The sequence below is a fragment of the Hermetia illucens genome, chromosome 3 (assembly GCF_905115235.1).
Source record: "Hermetia illucens chromosome 3, iHerIll2.2.curated.20191125, whole genome shotgun sequence".
Classification (NCBI taxonomy): Eukaryota; Metazoa; Arthropoda; class Insecta; order Diptera; family Stratiomyidae; genus Hermetia; species Hermetia illucens.
The window spans coordinates 43,494,425-43,516,094 of NC_051851.1; the positions used below are offsets into that span (position 1 = coordinate 43,494,425).

The 21,670-nt window shown below is 43.8% G+C and overlaps 1 protein-coding gene across 2 annotated transcripts in view; it reads left to right on the plus strand.

The window, feature by feature from the left end:
• Positions 1-8,055: 8,055 nt before the first annotated feature.
• The window catches only part of LOC119651104 (filamin-A), a 163,431-nt gene continuing 149,816 nt past the window's right edge, over positions 8,056-21,670 (plus strand). Inside the window, exons 1-2 of one of the 2 annotated variants that reach the window (XM_038054463.1) lie at positions 8,056-8,420; positions 17,305-17,626. In XM_038054463.1, the coding sequence (XP_037910391.1) occupies positions 8,127-8,420; positions 17,305-17,626 (616 nt within the window). In that variant the 5' untranslated portion in view covers positions 8,056-8,126. The remainder of the gene's footprint in view (positions 8,421-17,304; positions 17,627-21,670) is intronic. The other variant, XM_038054464.1, reaches the window with a different exon arrangement.

Sequence of the window (21,670 nt, forward strand, 5' to 3'; positions counted from 1 at the left end):
TGCAATTCGCTAGCTGAAAGTATTGATTCGGGACACTTAAATCGCTCAATTCTCGAAAGGGTTTCAATCGACAGCAATAATGCGTGCTACAGAAGTGCCAGCAATCAATAACTCTATTTTATTCAGATTCATTTGGAAATCGTGCGGCATGAGGAGACCATTCCACTTTTCACAAGTGGCCCGAAATCAGCTTTGTTGTGAAATGCTAGGAAGACATCGTCTGCCAAGATCAGTGTGTAGGACGTCGGACGGTAAATGTCCCACCTAACAGAGTCGATAATAAAAACAAAGAGAAACAGCAAGAGGACACTTCCTAGGTAAACACTGACAGAGCCACGGAGCGGTTTTTTTATGCCGGCCACACTTTAAGCTTTACTCTTGGTGCTTACTATCTTTGTTATAATATATTTCATCATACATTCCACTTCAGCTTCACCCCGGCTCAGTTTTCAACAATTCATGGCTGGCTTGAAATTTTCGCCCGATCACATGGTTTGAAGAGACTTTTATTTTCATTTTTATCTCATTTGTATGAACCACCGCAATTCAAACATACAGAGACTAAAATGTAATATTTTTTATACTCATAGTTTTAAACAGAGTTTTTAAAAGGAATGCAAACTGCGAAAAATGCGAAAAATTATTTGAGTTCAGATAAGAAAAAATGCATGTTTCATGCAACTTTCATGAAACATCTCGCTAGAAATATCGCATGCTATATTTGGCGCTCGGTTCATGGCATATTTATTCATTTATTTTGCTAAAGAATTGCATGCTTATAGGATGATGAGGCACGTATGCTTGGTTCAACTGTTGACTGATTCATCTCGCATAATATTTTTCGAATTAGCGCTGACTTACATGCTTTAAGATGCACTGAAATCTGAAAATTAATTGAAGTTAATTTATCTGAAGTTTTACTGTAATAGTGAATCGCCAGAGCAGCAAAAAAGGGTTCTTGGTAAAGTATTGGATGTAAAGTAAAAGGACCAAAAAATACGGAATAATAATGTTCATGTTTTAGATTTTAATTCGTGATTATAGAAAATATTTCTGTTGAGGGAGTTAATTAGCCTAATTCTCACTTTTTACCATTTGGATTGAATAATTTTAACAGTCATTAATGATTTCATCACATTGCAAAACAGAATAGTGGATAACTCCTGCTACAGGCCACCAAGCTGTCACCGTTTCCCTTTTCGGATGCAGGCCCTTCTTGTGCCTTGATGCCTCATCGACAGCCAGGCATTGTGCTGATCAGCGACAGTTATCGTACAATAACCCCTTTTCATCATATGTCACTATTTTGTGCAAAAAGTGATCCTTATGTTGCGGGAGAACAGAGAACTTCAAATTGTCAGTCTTGCTCAGTGAACTCAAGCAGAACTCACTTATTAGGCTCCCGCACTTTTCCAAGCTGTTGCAAGCGCCAGAAAACTGTTGAATGGCGTACGCCTAAAGCTTTATTCATAAGATCCAGCAGCTAGTGTACCCAGCACTAAACGTGGCAGACACAAAAAATGGTTCCATACATTTGCTATGAGAGAATTCATACGATGCAGCAGTAGGTGTCCCATATCCACCACGCAGCGTGTCCACCAGAACACGTCGATGCCATGTCTGGATCGTATGAATACTCACATAGACTTCTTTTTCTTCAGGCTTTGTCCCGTTCACAAGCGGGGTCGACTCGTCGCAATCGGTTTCGCCATTTGGTTCTATCAAAAGCCTGATCTGGATCGCCATCCAGCGTATCGGCCGGCCTTTTGGTCGCTTATCATCGATTTCGATGTTCAGACCAATCTTGGCAAGTGAATTCTCGATAGCGCGAATCATATGACCATACTATCGAAGACGCCTCTCTCGCAATTTTTCCACAATCAATGCAACTTTATATCGATCGCGGATATCCTCATTTCGGATGTGATCAAAACTAATCACGCCACTGGTCCAACGCTCTTCGCCCCCACTACGGGACGACGCCGTTCATTGTCTTTTATTGTCGGCCAACACCCAGAACCATAGAGAGCGACAAATTTTAGATTTGAGACCCAGAGAGTGAGAGTGCCACTTCATTCAGATTGTGTTAATGCGTGAAGCAATTTCGTAACGCAGTTCTCTACTGGTTTATAGCCATCTCGGAGGGTTTCCGTTTCCGCCATTAAAGAAGTCGAACGATTTTATGATCAGCTGATGAAGCTCACCATTATATCCGCTGATCGCACTATTAACTTCTTCACCGCGTAGGCACCACAGACAGGTCGACCTGATGCCTACGGAACTACTGACGCAATATACGCTGCGCGGTTACTCATGGAGAAACATCGTGAGAAGCATCACCCTCTGTACATTGCATTTCTGGATCTGGAGAAAACGTTTGACCGTGTGCCATACGAACTCATCTGATATGCTTTACGACAACAATTAGTGCCAGAAGAACTCGTGCGCTGGGTTCAATTGCTCTGTCACAATCCGGAAAGTAAAATTCGAAGTACGGCGGGTGTATCAAAACCGTTTCGTGTCTCTGTTGGTGTTCATCAAGGAAGCGCCCTCTCACCACTCCTCTGTATTCTCGTTATGGACACCGTCACATGGGACATCCGGCGCCCTATGCACTGCTTTATGCAGATGATGTTTTCCTAGCATCACATAGCAAAAATAATCTCGAGCAACTTGTCCAGAAAAGGAATGATCGCCTCATGCAACACGATCTCAGATTGAATCTGAATAAAACTGAATTTTTATCGACCGATCCCCATGAAACAGGCACAATCACTGTCAGCGGCAGTGACCTGCCCAGAACTCAGCGATTTAAATACCTCGGGTCAACGCTATCAGCCAATGGAGAGCGATATGAAATTGCTTCACGCATTAACGCAACCTGGATGAAGTGGCGTTCCACAAATGATGTTCTTTGTGATCGACGTATCAACGAACGTCTCAAATCGAAAATTTACCGCAATGTCGTCCGTTCTGTCGCTCTCTATAATTCTTAGTGTTGGCCGATTAAAAAAAGGACAATGAACGGCGTCTTGTGGTAATGGAGACGAAGATTTTGCGTTTGACTAGTGGAGTGACACGTTTTGATCACATCCGAGATGAGGATACCCGCGATCGATATGGGGTTGCACCGATTGTGGAAAAATCGCGAGAGAGGCGTCTTTGATCGTATGGTCACGTAATCGTCGAAGCCGATGGTAAACGACCAAAAGGCCTGCCGAAACAACGCTGGCTTGGTAGGCTGGATGGAAATTTAAAAGTCTCGAGATTGCATTCAGATCAGGCATTTGATAGAGCCAAATGGCGAGACCGATCACGAGGAGCCGACCCCGCTTGTGAACGGGACAAAGGCTGAAGAAAAAGAAGACTTCCATATTAAACCGAAAATTTCGGCAGCGAAGTATATATAAATAAATAGATGCAATAAATCCTTATATGAAGCATAACACATTAACCACTTTTCCTTCACTGTTCTATGGTAACTCACCTGTCGTCATTCGTTCATCATTCTAGCATTGTGAATTCCATTGCATGGTGTAATCAATTATGGAACCATTCTAATCAACACGACCTATGGACGTGGCATACACACGGGAGTGCTTCCTCCAAACAATTAAAGTGCTAATTTCGCAGCCATTGCAACCAAGGCCCATATGTCGCATATGTCCTAATCCTCGCCGAAGTGTTTAAGGAAAAATCCGACCAACGCCGCAGTTACGAAACCACCGGCAAAAACGAAAAATAATATCGGGGGCAGAATGCTTCTCTATCGGACTACGCTTAGCACTTCAAATTGTTCCAAGATTTTACCGTGGTATTTGCCCCTAGCTGCTGTTGTCTTTTTGTCAACAAGCAACCAGAGCGAATGGATTGATATTTATTGACTGGTAAATAGAATATAAATCTGTGTATAGGCCATGGTGCGCCAACCACACCTACGCTGTTCCTGGCTATGTGTTTTAACTCTCTTCAACACGCAATGGTATTGCCCCCTTCGTGACCTACCTACTGTCATTTTCGTCTTTGCATCCATCACGCGCCCACGGATGTCTGGCATGTGTGCCGGTGACGGATACGAGTAAAACAGTTTCTACTTGTGTTCATGTTATAGTTGAAGTTCCAGATTTTTAATGTTGATTCAGTGCTGTTAGTGCGTCGAGCGACATCAAGTTCGGTGCCAACATCGGCAGAAACTATACTTCCTAGATATACAAAATTGATCAACGGTTTCTTTGCTTTGTCCATTAATACCGATAGGAAGAGTGCGTTAGACTAAGAACCTTGGTTTTGTTGGTGTTTATCTCCAGTCCAACTCTACTTGCCTCTCTTTCCAATTCTAGGGTCACTTCGCCATGGTGGAATCATGCATCATGGTGAGAGAGAAAGCAAATGTTATCAAGGTAGCTGAAATATTTGAGGAAAGATGGCATGATCCATTGAACTCCTCCACATTATCTAGCCATGACTGCATAAAGAGCAATGACGACAAGAAAAAGTATCGGTGACAAGATCCACTTTTGACTTCAAACTCCTCCGAAATTTCACTTCGTACAGGATTTCGCATTTTGCACAATCATATGTCGCTCTGATAATAAATATTAGTTTCTCCACTCCTTGTGATGAAGAGAAGAGTATGTAAAGTGAAGTTTTAAACTTCAAGCACTGTTCCAAAATGATCCGTAAGGTGTTTATGTTTTGGCTAATGTAGAAGGATTCAGAGCGGAAATCAGCCTCAAGCTTTCATTATGTTCCTTGATGAATTTCAGGATTAATTTAGCTATTATCTTAGCGACGGTACGGCAAATGTTACGCTGAATATCCATTTCATCCACAAAAGGCAGAATTTCACCGGATGTGAAATGTGGGGAAGTGTTTCTTCCACTTCTTCTACCGCTCGTCATCGTGAATTAGAAATCGACCGTTAACATCCCTCACAGGACCATCAAAAGTTTTGAGATTACATGCAAATTTTTTCGTGATGAGTTCGGAAATTATTCCTTTCAATTGCAGCTTTTATTTCTCTAACCAGTAGAATTGCAAAGTTCCTTTTGCCACGGCGCACACTATGCTGAACTTCTCAGAATTTCGCTCGATATGGAAGTTTGAGCGCGTCATGTCCGCCGTCATTCGCAGTGGTCAATAGAGCCTTCAATCCCTCCCTCCCCGTTGCTCCCGAAATATATATCTACACTGAAAAATAAAAATTGTAGTTTGGAGTAAGCAATATCTAACCTCTCATCAATCCGCTGCTACGATTCCACTGTCCACCAAATCTTATGACACCTCTTCGAGACGTGGTCGACGACCTCCGCAATACTCGAGAGACGAGCATTTTTAATAACGGCCTAATGCTCATCGATGTTCTCAGGCGGGTTACTCAGTGTATTTGTCGTCCGATCAGTAAGATAGCTCCCTCCGTGTCGACCGACAGCTGAAACCTATAAGCGGTCGATGTTTAACTTGGTGTGTCTTCAACCCTTTGGGAAGTGGCGAACAGAACAGGCAAGCGAACAGAAGCAACCATCAGATTGTGGTCCTTTTCGAGGCCGATGCCAGTGGCTCTCTTGTTACGCACATCCAGGCGACAAGTTCTACATCTACTCATCGTCATCCACGGTGCAACAACCGATATCTGGTCTAGACCTGCCTTAATAACGAACCCCAGATATTTCGGTTTTGCGCCGAGGTCCACCAATTCGACATCCCTAAGAGTTGTCGGGCGTCCTGCCCTATACCATCGCTCAATCCCAGGCGGGCTCTGCCTCGTATAATTTTTCTTCCATAGATATTGCCCTTATAAACTTCCCTGGCTGTATCATCCTCATCCATACGGATTAAGTGATCCGTCCACCGCCGCCTATTGAGCCTGACAGTCATATTATCACTCATAGATTTCGTCGTTATGTAAGCTACGCAATCGTCCACCCTCATGCAGGGGGACAAAAATCCGTCATAGGAGGATTGAATGAGGACTGCCAAGATCATTGTCTTGTACAGTAAGAGCTTTGACCCTATGGTCAGACATTTCGAGCGGAACAGTTTTTGTAAGTTTTTGATGATCACAAATAGACCAATCTGGTTGGTTATGCGATGCGGCCAAAGCTCGCAATTTTCCTTGTTAAGAACCCAAGTCTCCGAAGAATACATGAGGACTGGCAAGATCATTGTTTTATACAGTAAGAATTTTGACCCTACGGTGAGACGTTTCAAGCGGAACAGTTTTTTAAGCTGAAATAGGCTCTGTTGGCTCTCAAGAACCGTGCGCGGATTTCATCGTGGTAGCTGTTATCCGTTGTGATTTTCGACCCTAGATAGGAGAAATTATCAACGTTTTCAAAGTTGTAGTCTTCTATCTTTATTCTTTCCGGTTGACCAGTGCGGTTTCATGTTGTTGGTTGGTTGGTTCTTGGTGCTAACGTTGGAAGCATATATTTTGTCTTGCCTTCATTGATGTGCAGCCCAAGATCTCGACCCGCCTGCACGATCTGTATGAACTCAATTTGAATGCTCCTTAACCTGGACCAAAACTTTGCAGAGAAAAGTTTGTCAGAGACCGACACCCAGATCCACAGAGCGCGCCTTGCCGTTATGAACATCACATCACACCAGATTTGCGTCTGCTATCACTTGGCTTTCCAGAGTACAAATGCGCAGTGCCGCAAGAGGGAGAGGAGGAATCTACAGAGTCTCATCATCTTACTCCGCTTTCGCTGGAATTCCCGCTTAAATTGCAGTAAACAGGCCTTCCCTCGATACCAATATCGAGGAACGTGCGGGCATTCCAAAAACCAATAATAATCCCTTTTCCATAACTAAAAGTGTCAGTTGCTATTCGAAGCGTTGTTGACATTTCGTTGGTAGTGAAGTTTCGAAATTTGCAGGTTACAAACTCACTCTGTTTTCAACAAGCAGGGAAGAATTTGAGTGTTATTATATTAGGATTAATATGTTACTATTTGATCCTAGAGTAATTTTGCAGACAAGTACAACCTAGGGCTTCATGTCGGGATTGTGCTATGTGGTATTAGCAAAGTTATAGTAGGTCAAAGTTGTCTATTCTGTGTGAATTTACTGTACCACAAGATAGCATACAGTCTAACATATTAAGTTCATATGGCTAGTTCGTCAGCTTCGTGTATAAAGGGAATCGTCGTACGGATTACGACATGTTCTCACATGCCACACACAAAAACCTTTCATAATCAACTTTCGGTTTCAAACTTGTTTATAAAGAAACATGTTGTGTATAGATGCAAAAGTGCATCTGATTTTATATTTCTCGATCAAAACGAACGTTTTTTCCCAGAAATGTCGTATCCAAATTGCAAATGCATTTTTTTAAGAATAATATATTTATTTGTGCGGATGGCTCAGTGATTAGAACGCTAGGCTGTCGTTGCGGAAAGTCACGGTTGAAATCTCATTGGTGGCAGAAAGATTTGCATCGCGACTGGATGACGGATAATAGTCGACTCAGCTGTGAATGAGTACCGGAATCAAATCAGGGTAACAATCACGGACGAGCGCAATGCTGACCACATTGCCTTCTACGTGGTACCTCCTGTATGTTCCGTTACGGTCTTGCCTGAAGTGCTCTTAACACACTTCAGCCCAGATTTAGTTGGATTGTCGCGCTAACGATTATTATTATTTGCGGGTATTAAAGATATTTGCCATTATCCCGCACGGCCAATTATCTGGTAGGGGTTTAAGTTATGACATTTATGAAAAATAATTGATCAACAGTCGACTCTATATCATGAGAATTTTCTATTAACAAGAAATTAATATCGTAACTAATTAATTCTACGGAAATTGCCTATGAAATCAGCAACTCGAAATCTTGAACTTGACCAAACCCGCCCACACTAAGTGCTCGCTCTACTATTGCATGCCTACCCCCGCTCACCGCAATTTTACTATAATCAACATTGAATGCAATTTCTCCTTTTTCATTCCAGAATCTCAGCGCCACGCTCATTTCTCCGCATCGTAATCGCTTTCAACTGCCCGAGGAGAAGTTGCGCGAGAGAGATCCACATTTTGCCCAAAAGCCGGTAACGACTCGCATAAAGGGGAGCCCGCCGCCGCCGTCATCTTCCGCGCAACACTAACACACTGACAACATGTTCAGCCGAGGCCGTGGCGACAATTCCGCCAGCAGCGGTGGAGCTGGAGCCGGCTACGCTGGCGCGGGGCATCCAGTTGAAAGTGGACCGCGTGCGCGATTGAACGACTATCGAGACGCAGCGAATAGTAATCCCGGTTTTGTCGGTGCGAGTAACGCTTATCAAGGCTCATACGATTGTGACCCGAGTGCAGTTCGGAATCCTAATTCCAACCCGCAAGGATACTACCAACAGCGCCAGGCTCCTGTCGACCCGAACGCCAGTTATTACGCGAATCAACAACAGCAACAGGTGGGTGTGTCGCTCGACATTTTTGTGTTTAGGAACCTGCCGGTGTCCCGGGAACAGTGTTGCCAGGGGCTTGGGATAGTGTACCATTTTGCTTAGATCCTAGAGGGCTGTGGGAGCTCAGAGGAATTTATGTTATGCAATCTTTTGAGTTAGGAGAGGTAACTGCGACTCATTTCCAGGTAGGTAGGCGATGATCACATTAGCCGAGCCTGAGTAATTAAACTCATGCAATATGTCTCATGCCAGTTATGACTCGCGACGAATCATCGATTCGAACGAAGTTGATTCATCCATTCGAAGGTTGATGTATACTAAGTTCATGCATTTGAAAATTTGTTTTTGGGTCGTCTGTTTAGTGTCTGCTCTTCATAGCCTGTTCGGCGTATAAAGTACACATTTATTTCGATTTCTCGCAATTAAGTGACTTCCAAAGAAATGAGTTTGCACTTAATTCGATCAGATTTCCTCCCATGTAATCTTACAACGATGTGACTCATAATTTAAATAGTTAGTTCTTTATCAATTCGCAAATTTTTTGTTACTTCCGTTATAATGTTTCCGAAAATCTTTAGAAATCAACGTCTTTGCCGCTCGCGTATACAATTTTATAGTCGAATCAGAGCCAGAGATCACTCTTGTGTCCGGTATTCCGAGAAATTCCTAAACGTTCGTCTTCCCAATGTCGGTTCGAAATCCCTGTCCCAATCTGAATATTTTCTCTTTTCCTAGAAGAAATAGCTATAAACTGAGATATCTTCCATAAGTACGAGTGTAAAGTTGTATAATTTTGTATCTTTGTCGTTTGGTGACTCTTTTGCTTGGTACGTCTTCGGTTAGTTAGGAAAAGTGCTTCTTTGCTCCAAGCAAATTTTTTGATTTCTGATTAGCGATTTGGGTGGAAGTGCGCCTATTGTTGTATCAATTAAACTCATTTTTCCTTGGATTGTACTGTGGCGGTGCTAATTACTTCCAGACACTTGCCTGGAATTAGAACTCTTACTTATCGCTCTTTTCCACAAAAGTGATCTACTCCCTAAAAGTTATCGGCTTAAAAACCATAATTCGCCAGGAACCGTTGGAATTACAAACAAATTGGTTAAATATGGAGGCGACCAACTACACTCTACTACTTGGTGTTCATCAACTGATTCTCAAGGTGTGGGACAGCGAATCAATGCCTGACGACTGGCAGCGAGACATTATCCGTCTCCTACATAAAAAGGGAGATATCACACAGTGCAGCAATTATAGAGGTTTCACGTTGCTGGCTACCATCTATAAGATATTCTCAGCTATCTTGCTAGGCCGGATAGCCCTATACGCCAGAGAACATCATCGGCCCGTACTAAAGGAGGTTCACTCCAGGCAAATCAACAACAGACCAGATTTTCTGTCTGCGGCAAGCAATGGAAAGGCCGCTGGATTATGACTATCTTTTCATCGACTTCAAGGCCGCCAGCATAGCCAGGGTAAAACTTTACACGGCCATGAGAGAATTCGGCATTCCGACGAAATTGATAAGACTGGCTAGACTGACCCTGACCGATTTGCGAGGCCATATAAAAGCAGCAGGATCACACTCGAAACCATTCAATATCAGTAACGGTATAAGACAAAGGGATACCCTATCATGCGTTCTCTTTGACCTGGCCCTGAAAAATGTCATTCGCGATGCACATGCCAATGCAAAAGCACCATTCTCTTCAAGTCCACCCAACTACTGGCCTACGCTGACGATACTGACATTATGGGGAGAAAACCCCAAAATGTACATGTGTAGATCGAGCAGGTGGCGCGAGTTCAAGAAGCATTCCTGACATCACTTTTGCATCGGAATCTCTGGCATCATCGGTGATCACCAGTACATCACGTTCAAAGAGGTTGACGTTACTTGCCGGTGACACCAACGCGACGCTCGCCCTGCCTGTGGAATATCGTGTGGGTGAACATCAGGAAGTTTGTGGAAGCTCTTGGAGCAGGTAGAGCCGCGTTGGAGGGCGATCCGGGGGGTGGTAGCGTCGCAGGTGACACTGTCGTAAATTCAGTGATGAACCTGATAACGACGGCGTGTGAGGCTTCCATGCCCGGAGGGGCCCCAGCCGCGACAAGCCTTGTATGTAGTGGTGGACGTCAGAAATTGCCGACCTACGGGGGGAGTGTCATAAGCTCTGCCGTTTGGCGCAACGCTTACACACGAACGAGGTGTCATGAGCCATGACAGCACAGTATAGCAAAAAGGAGACTCCGCAGCGCTATAAATAAAAGCAAAGTTCGCGGCTGGCAGAACCTTGTCAACAAGGCGAATGAGAACCCCTAGGGACTTGGCTATAAGCTTGCCACCCGGAAAATCGAAGCTCTGCGAAGGCCCTCTATACTAAGTACCGATCAGATGGACCGCATTGTACGGTTTACACTATGAAAAATAAGAAAGCGCCAGTCCCTGATGGCATCCCGGCGGAAGTTTACAAGCTAGTGTTCCGCCAACGGCCAAAATTGCTGCTTCAGACGTTCAACGCTTGCTTGAAGGATGCAAAGGAGACTCGGAGCTCCCGTCTGCATGCCGACCACTATGTATGCTTGACACGGTCGGGAAAGTGCTCGAAAAGCTCATCAGGACTAGACTCGCTGAAGCGATACGCGCTGCCGAGAAATTTTCTCAAAGGCAGTTCGGGTTCAGATAAGGAAGATCCACAGTGGATGCAATTATGGAGGTCGTAGATGCGGTTCATTGAGCCGAGGCACACAGCCGCCGATCTCGACGGATAGTGTTCTTCATAACGCTTGATATCAGGAATGCCTTCAATTCCGTAAGGTGGACAGATATGCTAGGCACATTAGAAAACTCATTGCACGTGCTAAGCTATCTCTTGCGGATATAGAGGGATTATCCAAGGCCAAAGAAAGATGGAGTAGCACAAGGATCCATACTAGGGCCGGACCTCTGGAACGCTTCCTACAATAGTCTGCTGAGACTCGATTTAGCCAAAGAGTCGCGCCTGGTCGATTATGCAGACGACGTTACGCACTTGGGTAAGCGGATGGATGACTGTTCACACTGTCAGCTTTGCACTGGAAAAAATCGAAGTAGTCATCTTGACCGGAAGGATAATCCCGACCCTGCGTCCCAAATCGATCGGCGACTCAAAATCAGTGATTAAATACCTTGGTTTAATGCTCGATCCGAAGATGAGCTTCTTCGAGCATATCAAAGCAGCACCGGACAGGGATGCAGCTGGAGTCGCGGCCTTGAGTCGTCTAAAGGCGAATCTTGGGATCCCTATATCTACTAGGAGACGTTTCCTTATGGGTGCAAAGCAGTCGGCTTTGCTCTATGGAGCGGAGGTATGGGTTAATGTCCTTGATAAGGAGGTGCATCGTAAACGTCTTACTCAAGTGTAAAGGCGGGGAGCTTTGCGAGTGGCGTCTGCTTATCGCACCGTCTCCGAACCGGCCGTGATGGTGATCGCGGGAGTGATCCCCGTTGCTCTCCTTGCCAAGGAGCGCAAAGCTATCTACCGCCGTAAGGGCGAGAACTTAAGAGAGGTGGTTGCCCGTGAAGAAGGTCAACGCACCCTTACCGAGTGGCAACTCTCTTGGCAAAATGTGCCAAGCGGCAGATGGACTGCGTGGCTCATCGACAATTTAGACCCGTGGTTGAACCGTATGCACGGTGAGATTGATTACTTCCTTTCCCAACTTCTAAACGGGCATTGAGGTTTTCAGTCTGACCTGCACAGGTTTGGGAAGGCGAGATTTCCTGATTGTGTGTTCTGCAATGGAGTGGTGAACGACTCTGAATACACCTTTTTCTCTTGCGAGAGGTTGGACGGCTTTAGTCAGCAATTTTATGCAGACACAGGGGAGCTCTCTCCATACAACATTGTCAGAGAGATGCTTAAGAGCGCTGGCAACTGGAATCGTGTTGCGCATTCTGTTCGGGATCTTCTTATTTCGAAGAAGATTGAACTCGATGTACTTTAATGAAAGCAAGACGAAGTACATGGTGGCAACGTTAGCGCCAAAGAACAAAACCTACAAAGTCGAATCGCACTGGTCAAACGAAAACAATAAAGACAGGAGACTACAACTTTAAGACCGTTGAAAATTTCTCCTATCTAGGGTCGAAAATCACAACCGATAACCGTTATAACGAAGAAATCCGCGCACGGTTATTCAGCTTACAACAACTGTTCTACTCGAAACGTCTCACCATATGTTCAAAACGCTTACTGTATAAGATAATGATCTTGCAAGTCCTTATGTATTCCCCGAAGACTTCGGGTTCTTAGCAAGAAAAATTGCGAACTCTTAGCCGTGTTCGAGAGAAAAATCCTACGAAGAATTCTTGGCCCTATACATGACCGTCTGGTTATGAATACAATCCAGCTCATAGGCTATGGTGGGCGTGTCACTTAATCCGTATGGATGAGGATAATCCAGCCCGGAAAGTCTATAAGGGCAATATCTATGGTAGAAAAAGAAGACGAGCCAGACAGCTTTTAGGGATATCAAATTGGTGGACTTCGGCACAAAACCGAGAGGTATGGAGTTCCTTGCTAAGGCAGGCCTAGACCGGATACCGGTTGTTGCGCAGTAGACGACAAGGAGAAGGAGGATCGATAAATAAACCGATCAAATACATAAATATGGCGCTCATTCAGCTTCTGCTATCAACCTTCAATCTTACCTGGTAATTCACAAAGTGGTGACCCTGATTTCAAAAGGAGAATTTCCAGGTTAAAGGTAAACAGGAAAGCAGTAACAACGAGAATGCTGAGAGCATGCAACATACCTGCAGATATGAGTACGACTTCGACTGCGGTAAACTGCCTTCGAAGATTCCCGAACTTCAATCATCAGGAGCCCGAAATTTGGTTCGAAGTAGTGGAGGTGTAACATAACAGACCCACAACACCAATATTTCCAAGTCATAGCAGTGCTACCACCGCGGTATGTCACCGAAGTCCGCGACGTAATTTTAGAGTCGGTGACAGATAACCCATATAGCTGGAAATTCCTTGACAAACAACCGGTAGCTCTGATGCCGGCCGATCATATAGTTTCCAGAGTCCTCTTTGAAAAGACATATACTGTCGTTATCACTGAAAGAGAAGAATGGTTGACAAATAGGCATGAGTCTTTTCAGATTACAGACTTAATAATCTTCACCGACGGGTCAGTCATGGAGGGCGAATCAGGCGCAGGATTGTTCTCGGGGAATCCGTTTATGGAACTGGTCCAACCCTTCGGAAAAAAGACGACCTTATTCCAAGCGGAGATATATGCCATTTCATTGGCAGCAAAAGAATGTCTGCAACAAAAATGGAGGGGTCGCACCATTCGAATCTGTTCCGACAGTCGAGCGGCATTATCAGCAATAAACAGCAACGACATATTAAGCCAGTTGGTGTGGAGTTGTCATCAGGTGCTGCTGAAACTTGGCCGACTGAACGAAACATTCCTGATGTGGGTGCGGGACTACTCTAACATCGGTGGTAATGAGGAGGCTGACAGACTGGCTCGCCGAGGATGAAATCGCAAGGATTCACGCAGCCGAGTGGAGAAATTTGAACTCTTGCCGGCAGGCGAAAATCCTTATGAAAGAGCCTAGGGTCACTGGAGCGGCATTTTTGTTGTCCCTTAAGAAGTGAGACATGAGAACCCTAGTAGGGCTTTTAACGGGATACTGCTCCTTAAACTACCATATGGAAAAGATTGAGGTGGTGAGACGGCCCTGAACTTTTTATGCAGCTGCCCGACCTCCTAAGATCTCAGACGAAGACACCTTGGCAAAGTTTTCTTCAATAAAGAACCTGCACTTTCTCTGCCTCTGGAGAATGTTTTCAGATTCGATAGGCGTTAGCGTAGGCGGGAAGCCATTGAATAGGCGATTTACGGGGATAGTACAATGGGCCCAACAAAGGGTTGAGTGCTCGGGGCTGCGACTACCCCCAGTAAACTAAACTACTAAAAACTCATATAGCCACTTACGCGAACAATTGGTAAAGCGGTTGTGTGCCAGCCAGGAGGAGAAAACGAAGTATATCATTCTCCTGAGAATTTTCCGAAAAGCCTACATACTCGCCGATAATTTGTTTAACCGGTCCAAGGTCTAATTTTGTTCTCCAAATTTTTGATAATTGAAAACGCTGTATTCACTTTGGCTTGCTGGCCGTGCTCCAAGACTTAATTACGACCATCAGACCTGAGAGTGAGATTGGAAGTGGCTTCGGACATGAAACCTTACCAGGGGTATACTGATACCATGGGAACCGGGATAGCCCACTGAATCTAATTGTCTTAGGAGAATTCTTGCTCTATGTACTTTCAGCTCGGTTGGAGCGGTTGGCACCTAGTGGGAGTTTCAAGGGGATTGTGGTTACGTCCAAGCGGACAAAGAGATCTTTCGGCCTCAAACGTGGAGTTGCGTTTCAACTTAGGAGCTGTTCTTCTCAGTTCAGTATGTCTTGCATCCATCAATATGAATGCCGAGCCATGCAGTCAGAATAGACTGGTTATGTTGCTGCTTATCATAGCGGGGTTCTGATTATGATCACAAAATCAATCTGTGTCTAAGCAGACGATGGGTTAAGTCAATTCGCGCTTGGCAAGACAACCGGCGGAGGTGCCCTAATAGCTGAAGTCCCCTCTCCGCGCTGAAATTATCTTTTCCTCCTCCTCCTCCTACGATTCTGTCACCATACGTGTCTTTCCGCCAAACGTATGTCTCTTTATCATATCGTGGGTATATTTTCCCTGCCTAAGCCCGCCTTCTCTATACGAAGATTTCTTCGACAGATTATCAGAGGTCCTAATCGTTTTGTTTCCCTCACTTCCTTTCATCCTCTGTGCCGATTTTAATCTTCTTATGCTCTCCTGGCCTTCCCTCCCTCCCTAATAACTCTAACCACCCTTCCCTCCATCCACTTTCATGTACACATGAGGCGCCCTTCGTTTAACCTTACTAGAAACCACTTAGATCGTACTCTTGACCTTGTTCTTCTTAACCTTCCTATGCGTTGCCTTTTTCAATCCCCTATATCCTTTGTTTTATGGCTTGCCTCTTACCTTTCCAACCGATCCTGCCGCGTCTCTTTTGATGGCTCTACTTCTTGCCCCTTCTCTAAAAATTTTTGTCATAGAATTACCATTTAATCGATTTCGGTGGTTATTTCGAGAAAAAAATTCTAGCAGGCGCACATCGGCGCTATATAGCTTTTGTTTCTTATGCCACCCTCTATCCGCACCTCAAATTTCATGTCAATCGATCCTGACTTAAAGAATTCGGAGCTTTAATGGCTGGATTAATTGGGCATAACGTGTCAGCCATGCCTACACTCCATCGCTTCAATTCTGCCCACGATTTTCCACGAACCTTGTAATCTCCGTCAAATGTTCTGCGAGACACAGTTCTAAGGCAACCTACTCGTAGGCCACCTCAGTATATTGGATTCAATTGCATGGCAATGGGGTTTTTTCGTCCTTTCTCAATGTGTCCATCCATCCACTGTCACATCATATCCTTATCATCACGACCACCGGAATTTGGCCTGTGCGTCGGCGAAATTTTTCGTTTATTATTGTCTGAGATTAGAATCATCGGGGGATGATACGACGCGTTGACGAAGTCAGTTCTAGCGAAGCTAATCATCAGCAAATCCTATGCTATTTGGGTGTACAAATTATTCCAAGCCTTTGATATTCTGCCCATTAGTGAAAATAGGACAAATGCGGTGATCCGTCAGATTGAGACCCTTGGTTTCGTTGGCGTGTATCTTCAACCCAAGTCTACTTGCTTCCTTTTGTAAATCTTGAACCATTTGGACAACGTCCGTGGCTCTATGAAATAGGTAGTAATCGAGGTGTTTGAGGAAAGATGACATAATCCATTAAGCAACTCTATGTCTTCCTGCCAAGGTAGCATGAAGAACGCAACCGGTAACCACGACGAAAAGTATCGATGACAAAATCACACCCTGGCAGAATCCACTTTGGCCTTCAAAATTTTCCTGGGATTCTACCTTGATGCAGCGCGTGACATTTTGCGCCATCAGTAGCTATTAATTTCTTCCTCCTGCGTTGAGCATCCCAGATACACATTGTGTTCACGCTGTCGAAAGCTTTCTTGAAATCGAGGAAGAAAAATGGAACAGTGACCTAGATTCCGTATATCGCTTCACAATGATTCAAAGCGTGTTATTGTGGTCATCCTAGAATGGTTCAGAGTGAAAACTAGTCTGTTCTCTGTCAATCATGCTTTCAGGATATCCTTGATTTGCTCCAATATGACTTATCTAATATCTTCGTTGCACTAGCAAAAAAAAATTACACTCGTCCTGGGGAATATAATTTCCGTTGATGATTAGTCAGGATTTCCTCTTTTTAGAAAATGCTAGATAAGTACTGCCTAGATGTTCTAGCCTAGTTTTTACAAATTTCTATCTAATGATGCCCGTACTAGAAGAAAATGTTGAAATGGTTTAGATTCTCTTCTACCACTTCTACTCCTAAAGCTTGTCTTTTCGTTGCATCTAATTCCCACGAACTTGAAAAAAAGAAGCTAAATCTAGATATCTATAAATCTGCAAGGCTATACTATACTTTTTCATCCTTAAGGGCCCAATAGGCCCACATTAGTCCACGTCTTCCAGAACTCAACTAGTTTAAAAGTTTAACAATGTAAACATTCGTAATTTGTGACTAACATCAACAATTATCATCAATATATAACCATTTTCCAGCTTGCCCATGCAGGCAAAATCCCAATGCGCCAAATTGTAGCTCGTGAACTCTGGCAACACTGACTACAATAGTTAAATTTCATATCTTGATTTCCTATAAAGTATTTTCAATATCAAGATAATTTCAATTAAATCTATTACAGATCGCGCCCGGTGAATATTACGACGAGGACGAAGACATGGAGGCAGAACGTGATTTGGCCGAGGACGCGCAATGGAAGAAAATCCAACAGAACACTTTCACGCGCTGGGCTAATGAGCATCTGAAACTAATCAATCACAACATCAATAATCTCGAGACAGATCTCTCAGACGGTCTTCGTTTGATCGCTCTGATTGAGGTGTTGTCTCAGAAACGGATGCCCAAATATAATAAGAGGCCGACATTCCGCAGTCAGAAACTGGAAAATGTTTCTGTCGCCTTGAAATTCCTCGAGGAAGAACACATTAAAATTGTTAATATCGGTGAGTGTTTGCTCTTACTATCGGGAAAGTAAACCTTTCTCTAGGTTGTGGTTAGGCGATAAACTGAATATAATTCCAGAGCGTACAACTCAGTCGAACGGAGTGTTAATTAGTTACACCCGAATGAATCATGATAAGCGTAAATGGCGCGCCGGTCACAATTCCGCCGTTGATGCTGCACGGCTGACGCTGATCGTGGCCGATGATGTCACCTCCACAAACAAGTTGCTCCATCGTAGCAAACCTGCTGGAACCGAGACCTTGATAATGGTCTGTCACGATCACAAATCCAAATCCGATCATTCTTAGAACAGACCCTTGCATTCGTTAGTATCTGGGGAGTTCTATGCGCTATGAAAAGTACCCAGCGATTGTCATGAAGAGTCTATGTTTTAAAAGCTTCTTCGCTGAGCATCTAGAATCAACATGGTTGAGACATAGATGATGAGAGAGTCCCAGAGTTCTCCAGAATTAATGCAAATTCTTTGCTGAAATTCGCATTGAATCTTTTCTGAGTCAGTTAACGATTCGTCCTATGTTCCCATAATTTCAGTTATTTGGTCATTGTATTGCCGCGTTTGAGACTACTGTGGCCAATACGTATAGCATCCAATGGCACTAGCACATTCAGACAATCATTAGAGCTCTTGACTGGAGCTGGCAAGAAGGTTGTTATCACCCGCAAGAAGAAATGTGTTGCTAGGACCGGTCCACGGTCTTTTTCCGTTGAGAAATTCTTGAGACCCGCACAACCACATGGCAGCGATTCCATACCGTCAATGTATGAATGTAAATCTGCGAATCTTATCATGACCTCATCTCTGGAGTACTTCAGCACTCCCCGTCGCATTTTCTAAAAACCCCATCGAGTCTTCGATTCCCTCTTAGATTCTCTAGAGTCACGACCAGACCAGCTGGTGCATCGAAACTGCAGTCATCCAACCAGTGGTCTATCGTTCCATGCATCGCTTGACCGGATTGATATTGAGGTTCAGGTCCAGGTTCGAGGTTGGTTAGCTGGTTGGCTTGCTGGCCCAGTACTGCAACTCTGCGACTGCGAGACTGGAACCGAATACGACTCGGGCGGTAACGCATTGTTCGCTTATTACCTGTACACAGGTAAAGGTGTTTGTTTATAGCGTACAAATCCGTTCGTCGTCGTTCGATAAATGTTTTTGTGGTCGACCAGAAGAATGCGATTTACTGGTTTTTGAAGAGACGGCAAATGTTTGCTTCGTGGTTTATATATTGACCGACGGTATGTGTTGTCAGGTTACTGGAGAGCTACAAATTTTGATCCACTTGTCCCCAGTGTATCGGAACTTTTAGTTTCTTCAATTCTCAATGGAATATTTTTTGGCTGCCTACGCATCCGTACTAAGCCTAAGCTATTCAAAGTTTATTCACTTTTCTGATAATTCATTAATAAGCAAAGTACGTGGCAGAGAGGAGTTGGTAACACGATCCCTCCTGAAAACTACAAGTATTTATCCGATATTTAATCGTCAACGTACCGGAACTGTTTGTTTCACTACTTTTCTCAGCATGAGACAAACGCCCCAGTTCGATAAATAAACGTTTTCGTCATCGTATTACCAACTCAAGATCAAAGCTTTGTAGAATTGTATAATGGGAAAATGTGGCGCCATGCACCAAAGAATGTTTCCACATCATGGTGGCATGCTTCAAGGTATGGCTGCAACCATGTCCTCAGCGAAAAATTGCCGGTTACAAACGTTACGATTTTTGGGCGTGGAACAACGATACATTCATATGTGACAACCAACGAACAAATATGTAATTAATCGTTTTTGCAAAAACTTTGCAATGAGTGACATTCTATTTATAGTACATTTTGCTGTTATGCTGATTCACGATTTTAAAAATTTTACATAATAAAATGTGTTTAACGTAAAGACTATAAAAAGTCTCTCTATTTACGTTAAGACTTGTTCAGTTATTAACATGCCTGAAAGCTTCATGAATATTATACAGCTCAGAAAGCAAATAGTTTGTTGACTTGGACTGTACTTTTTCTACATCAGGTTAACCGTTAAAGCCCCACTAGCAGTGTTTTAAGTATATTGTATAATAATTTTATTCTGCCTATGTTTATCCTCTCAAGAATAGGCGCAGAGAATATATAGAAAGTGAAACTATTACCTCATCATCAAATTCAAATTGTTATCGTTATCTCCCGTTCGTGTCGCAACTGGAAGAAAATGAAGCTCATGGCCTAGTGGTACACAAGTTTTCGAAAGCAGTGTCATCACAATGAAGGCGTTTGCTATTTGTATACAAAATAGGGATTTTGGCAGATCCTTACTAGAAAACCAGGCAGTGGCAATGGGAAGGCTGCACTTCTTAGTTAATTAATAAGTTCTTCTTTTTCTTCAGGCTTTGTCCAGTTCACAAGCGGGGTCGGCTTGTCGTGATCGGTTTCGTCACTTGGCTCTATCAAAAGCCTGCAATCGTGAAGCTTTCAAATCACGATCCAGTGTATCACAGTTGTTTCGGGCGGCCTTTTGACCGCTTACCATCGATTTCGATGTTCAGACCAATCTTGGCAAGTGAATTCTCGTTAGCGCGAATTACGTGACCATACTATCGAAGACGCCTTTCTCAATTTTTCCACAATCGGTGCAACCCCATATCGATCGCCGATATCCTTGTTTCGATATTATCAAAACGTGTCACGCCACTAGTCCAACGCAACACCTTTGTCTCCATTACTGCAAGACTCCGTTCATTGTCTTTTATAGCCGGCCAACACTCAAATTTTAGATCCAAGCCGTTCGTTGATATGTCCATCACAAAGAACACCAGTTGTGGAACGTCACTTCATCCAGGTTTCATTAATGCGTGAATTAACCTCATAACGCAATTCCCCATTGGCTGATTGTCACTGCGATTGACAGTGATTGTGCCTGTTTCATGGGGATCGGTCGTCAAAAATTCAGATTCAATCTGAGACCGTGTTGCATGATTACAACCAAAAAGAAATTGGAAACAGAAGGGTCGGTGTTTCAGGCAAGAAAGGTTTTGTTGAGTAGTTAGAGCGCTGGGCTGTCGTAGCGGAAGGTCGCGGTTCAATTCTCACTGGTGTCAGAAGGATTTGTTATCGTGGCTGGATATCGGATACCAGTTGACTCACCTGTGAATGAGTACCTGCCTCAAATAATCTCAGGCGAGCGCATTCCTTACCACATTGCCTCCTACAGGGTATTGTCATCCTGTAGTGTACCGTTACGATCTTAATTGAAGTGCTCTAACACACTTCAATGCCTGAGTCAATATGGATTATTGTCCCAACGATTATTATTTGTGTACACGATGGTTTGATTTTTTTTATTATGATGCCAAAACTCAGAGGATGCCCTTTGATGCTATAAAGCTATAACACAGCCTTGGCGAGGAGGAAGGTACTGAAGGATTGGAATGCGGAAGGGATTGAGCGTGAATAAAGTGGCGATGCATTCCTTGCCTAAACATCCGTATGTTGTAGTCAAACGGAAAGACAGTCGATGGTAGTCTGTTCCACATTCGTCTTGTTGAAGATAAGAAGGATTCGTAGTATTTCACGGTGCGACTAGCACTGACTCTTAGAATATGAGGGTGGGAGCGGCTATTTAGCCGGGTGTTGCGTTTGGGAGAAACTCTACAATGGATAAGGCCTGATATTTCCTGGGAGCAGTGACCGTTGTAATAACAATAGAGGAGAGAAAGACATCCTATATTACGTCTGTGCTCATGGGGCTCAATTTGTGAATAGCTTGTGACGAGGGGGAACACATAGTTTATTCGAAATGAGACAGCATTGGGTTTTAGAAGCATTCAACTGAGCATGATTTGCTTTGTCCCAGTTGACACGCAATGTACTAGAGAGTCAGCCAGCGAATCAAACGAATACGCGAACTCAAAGTGCTACTTAAGAGGTCATTAATGAAAATGAGAAAGAGGCTGGGTAACAGAACAGTACCTAGAGGTACCCCGGTATTTTGGGTATGAAGTTCTGATTCAACACCGTCCAATAAAACTCTAATG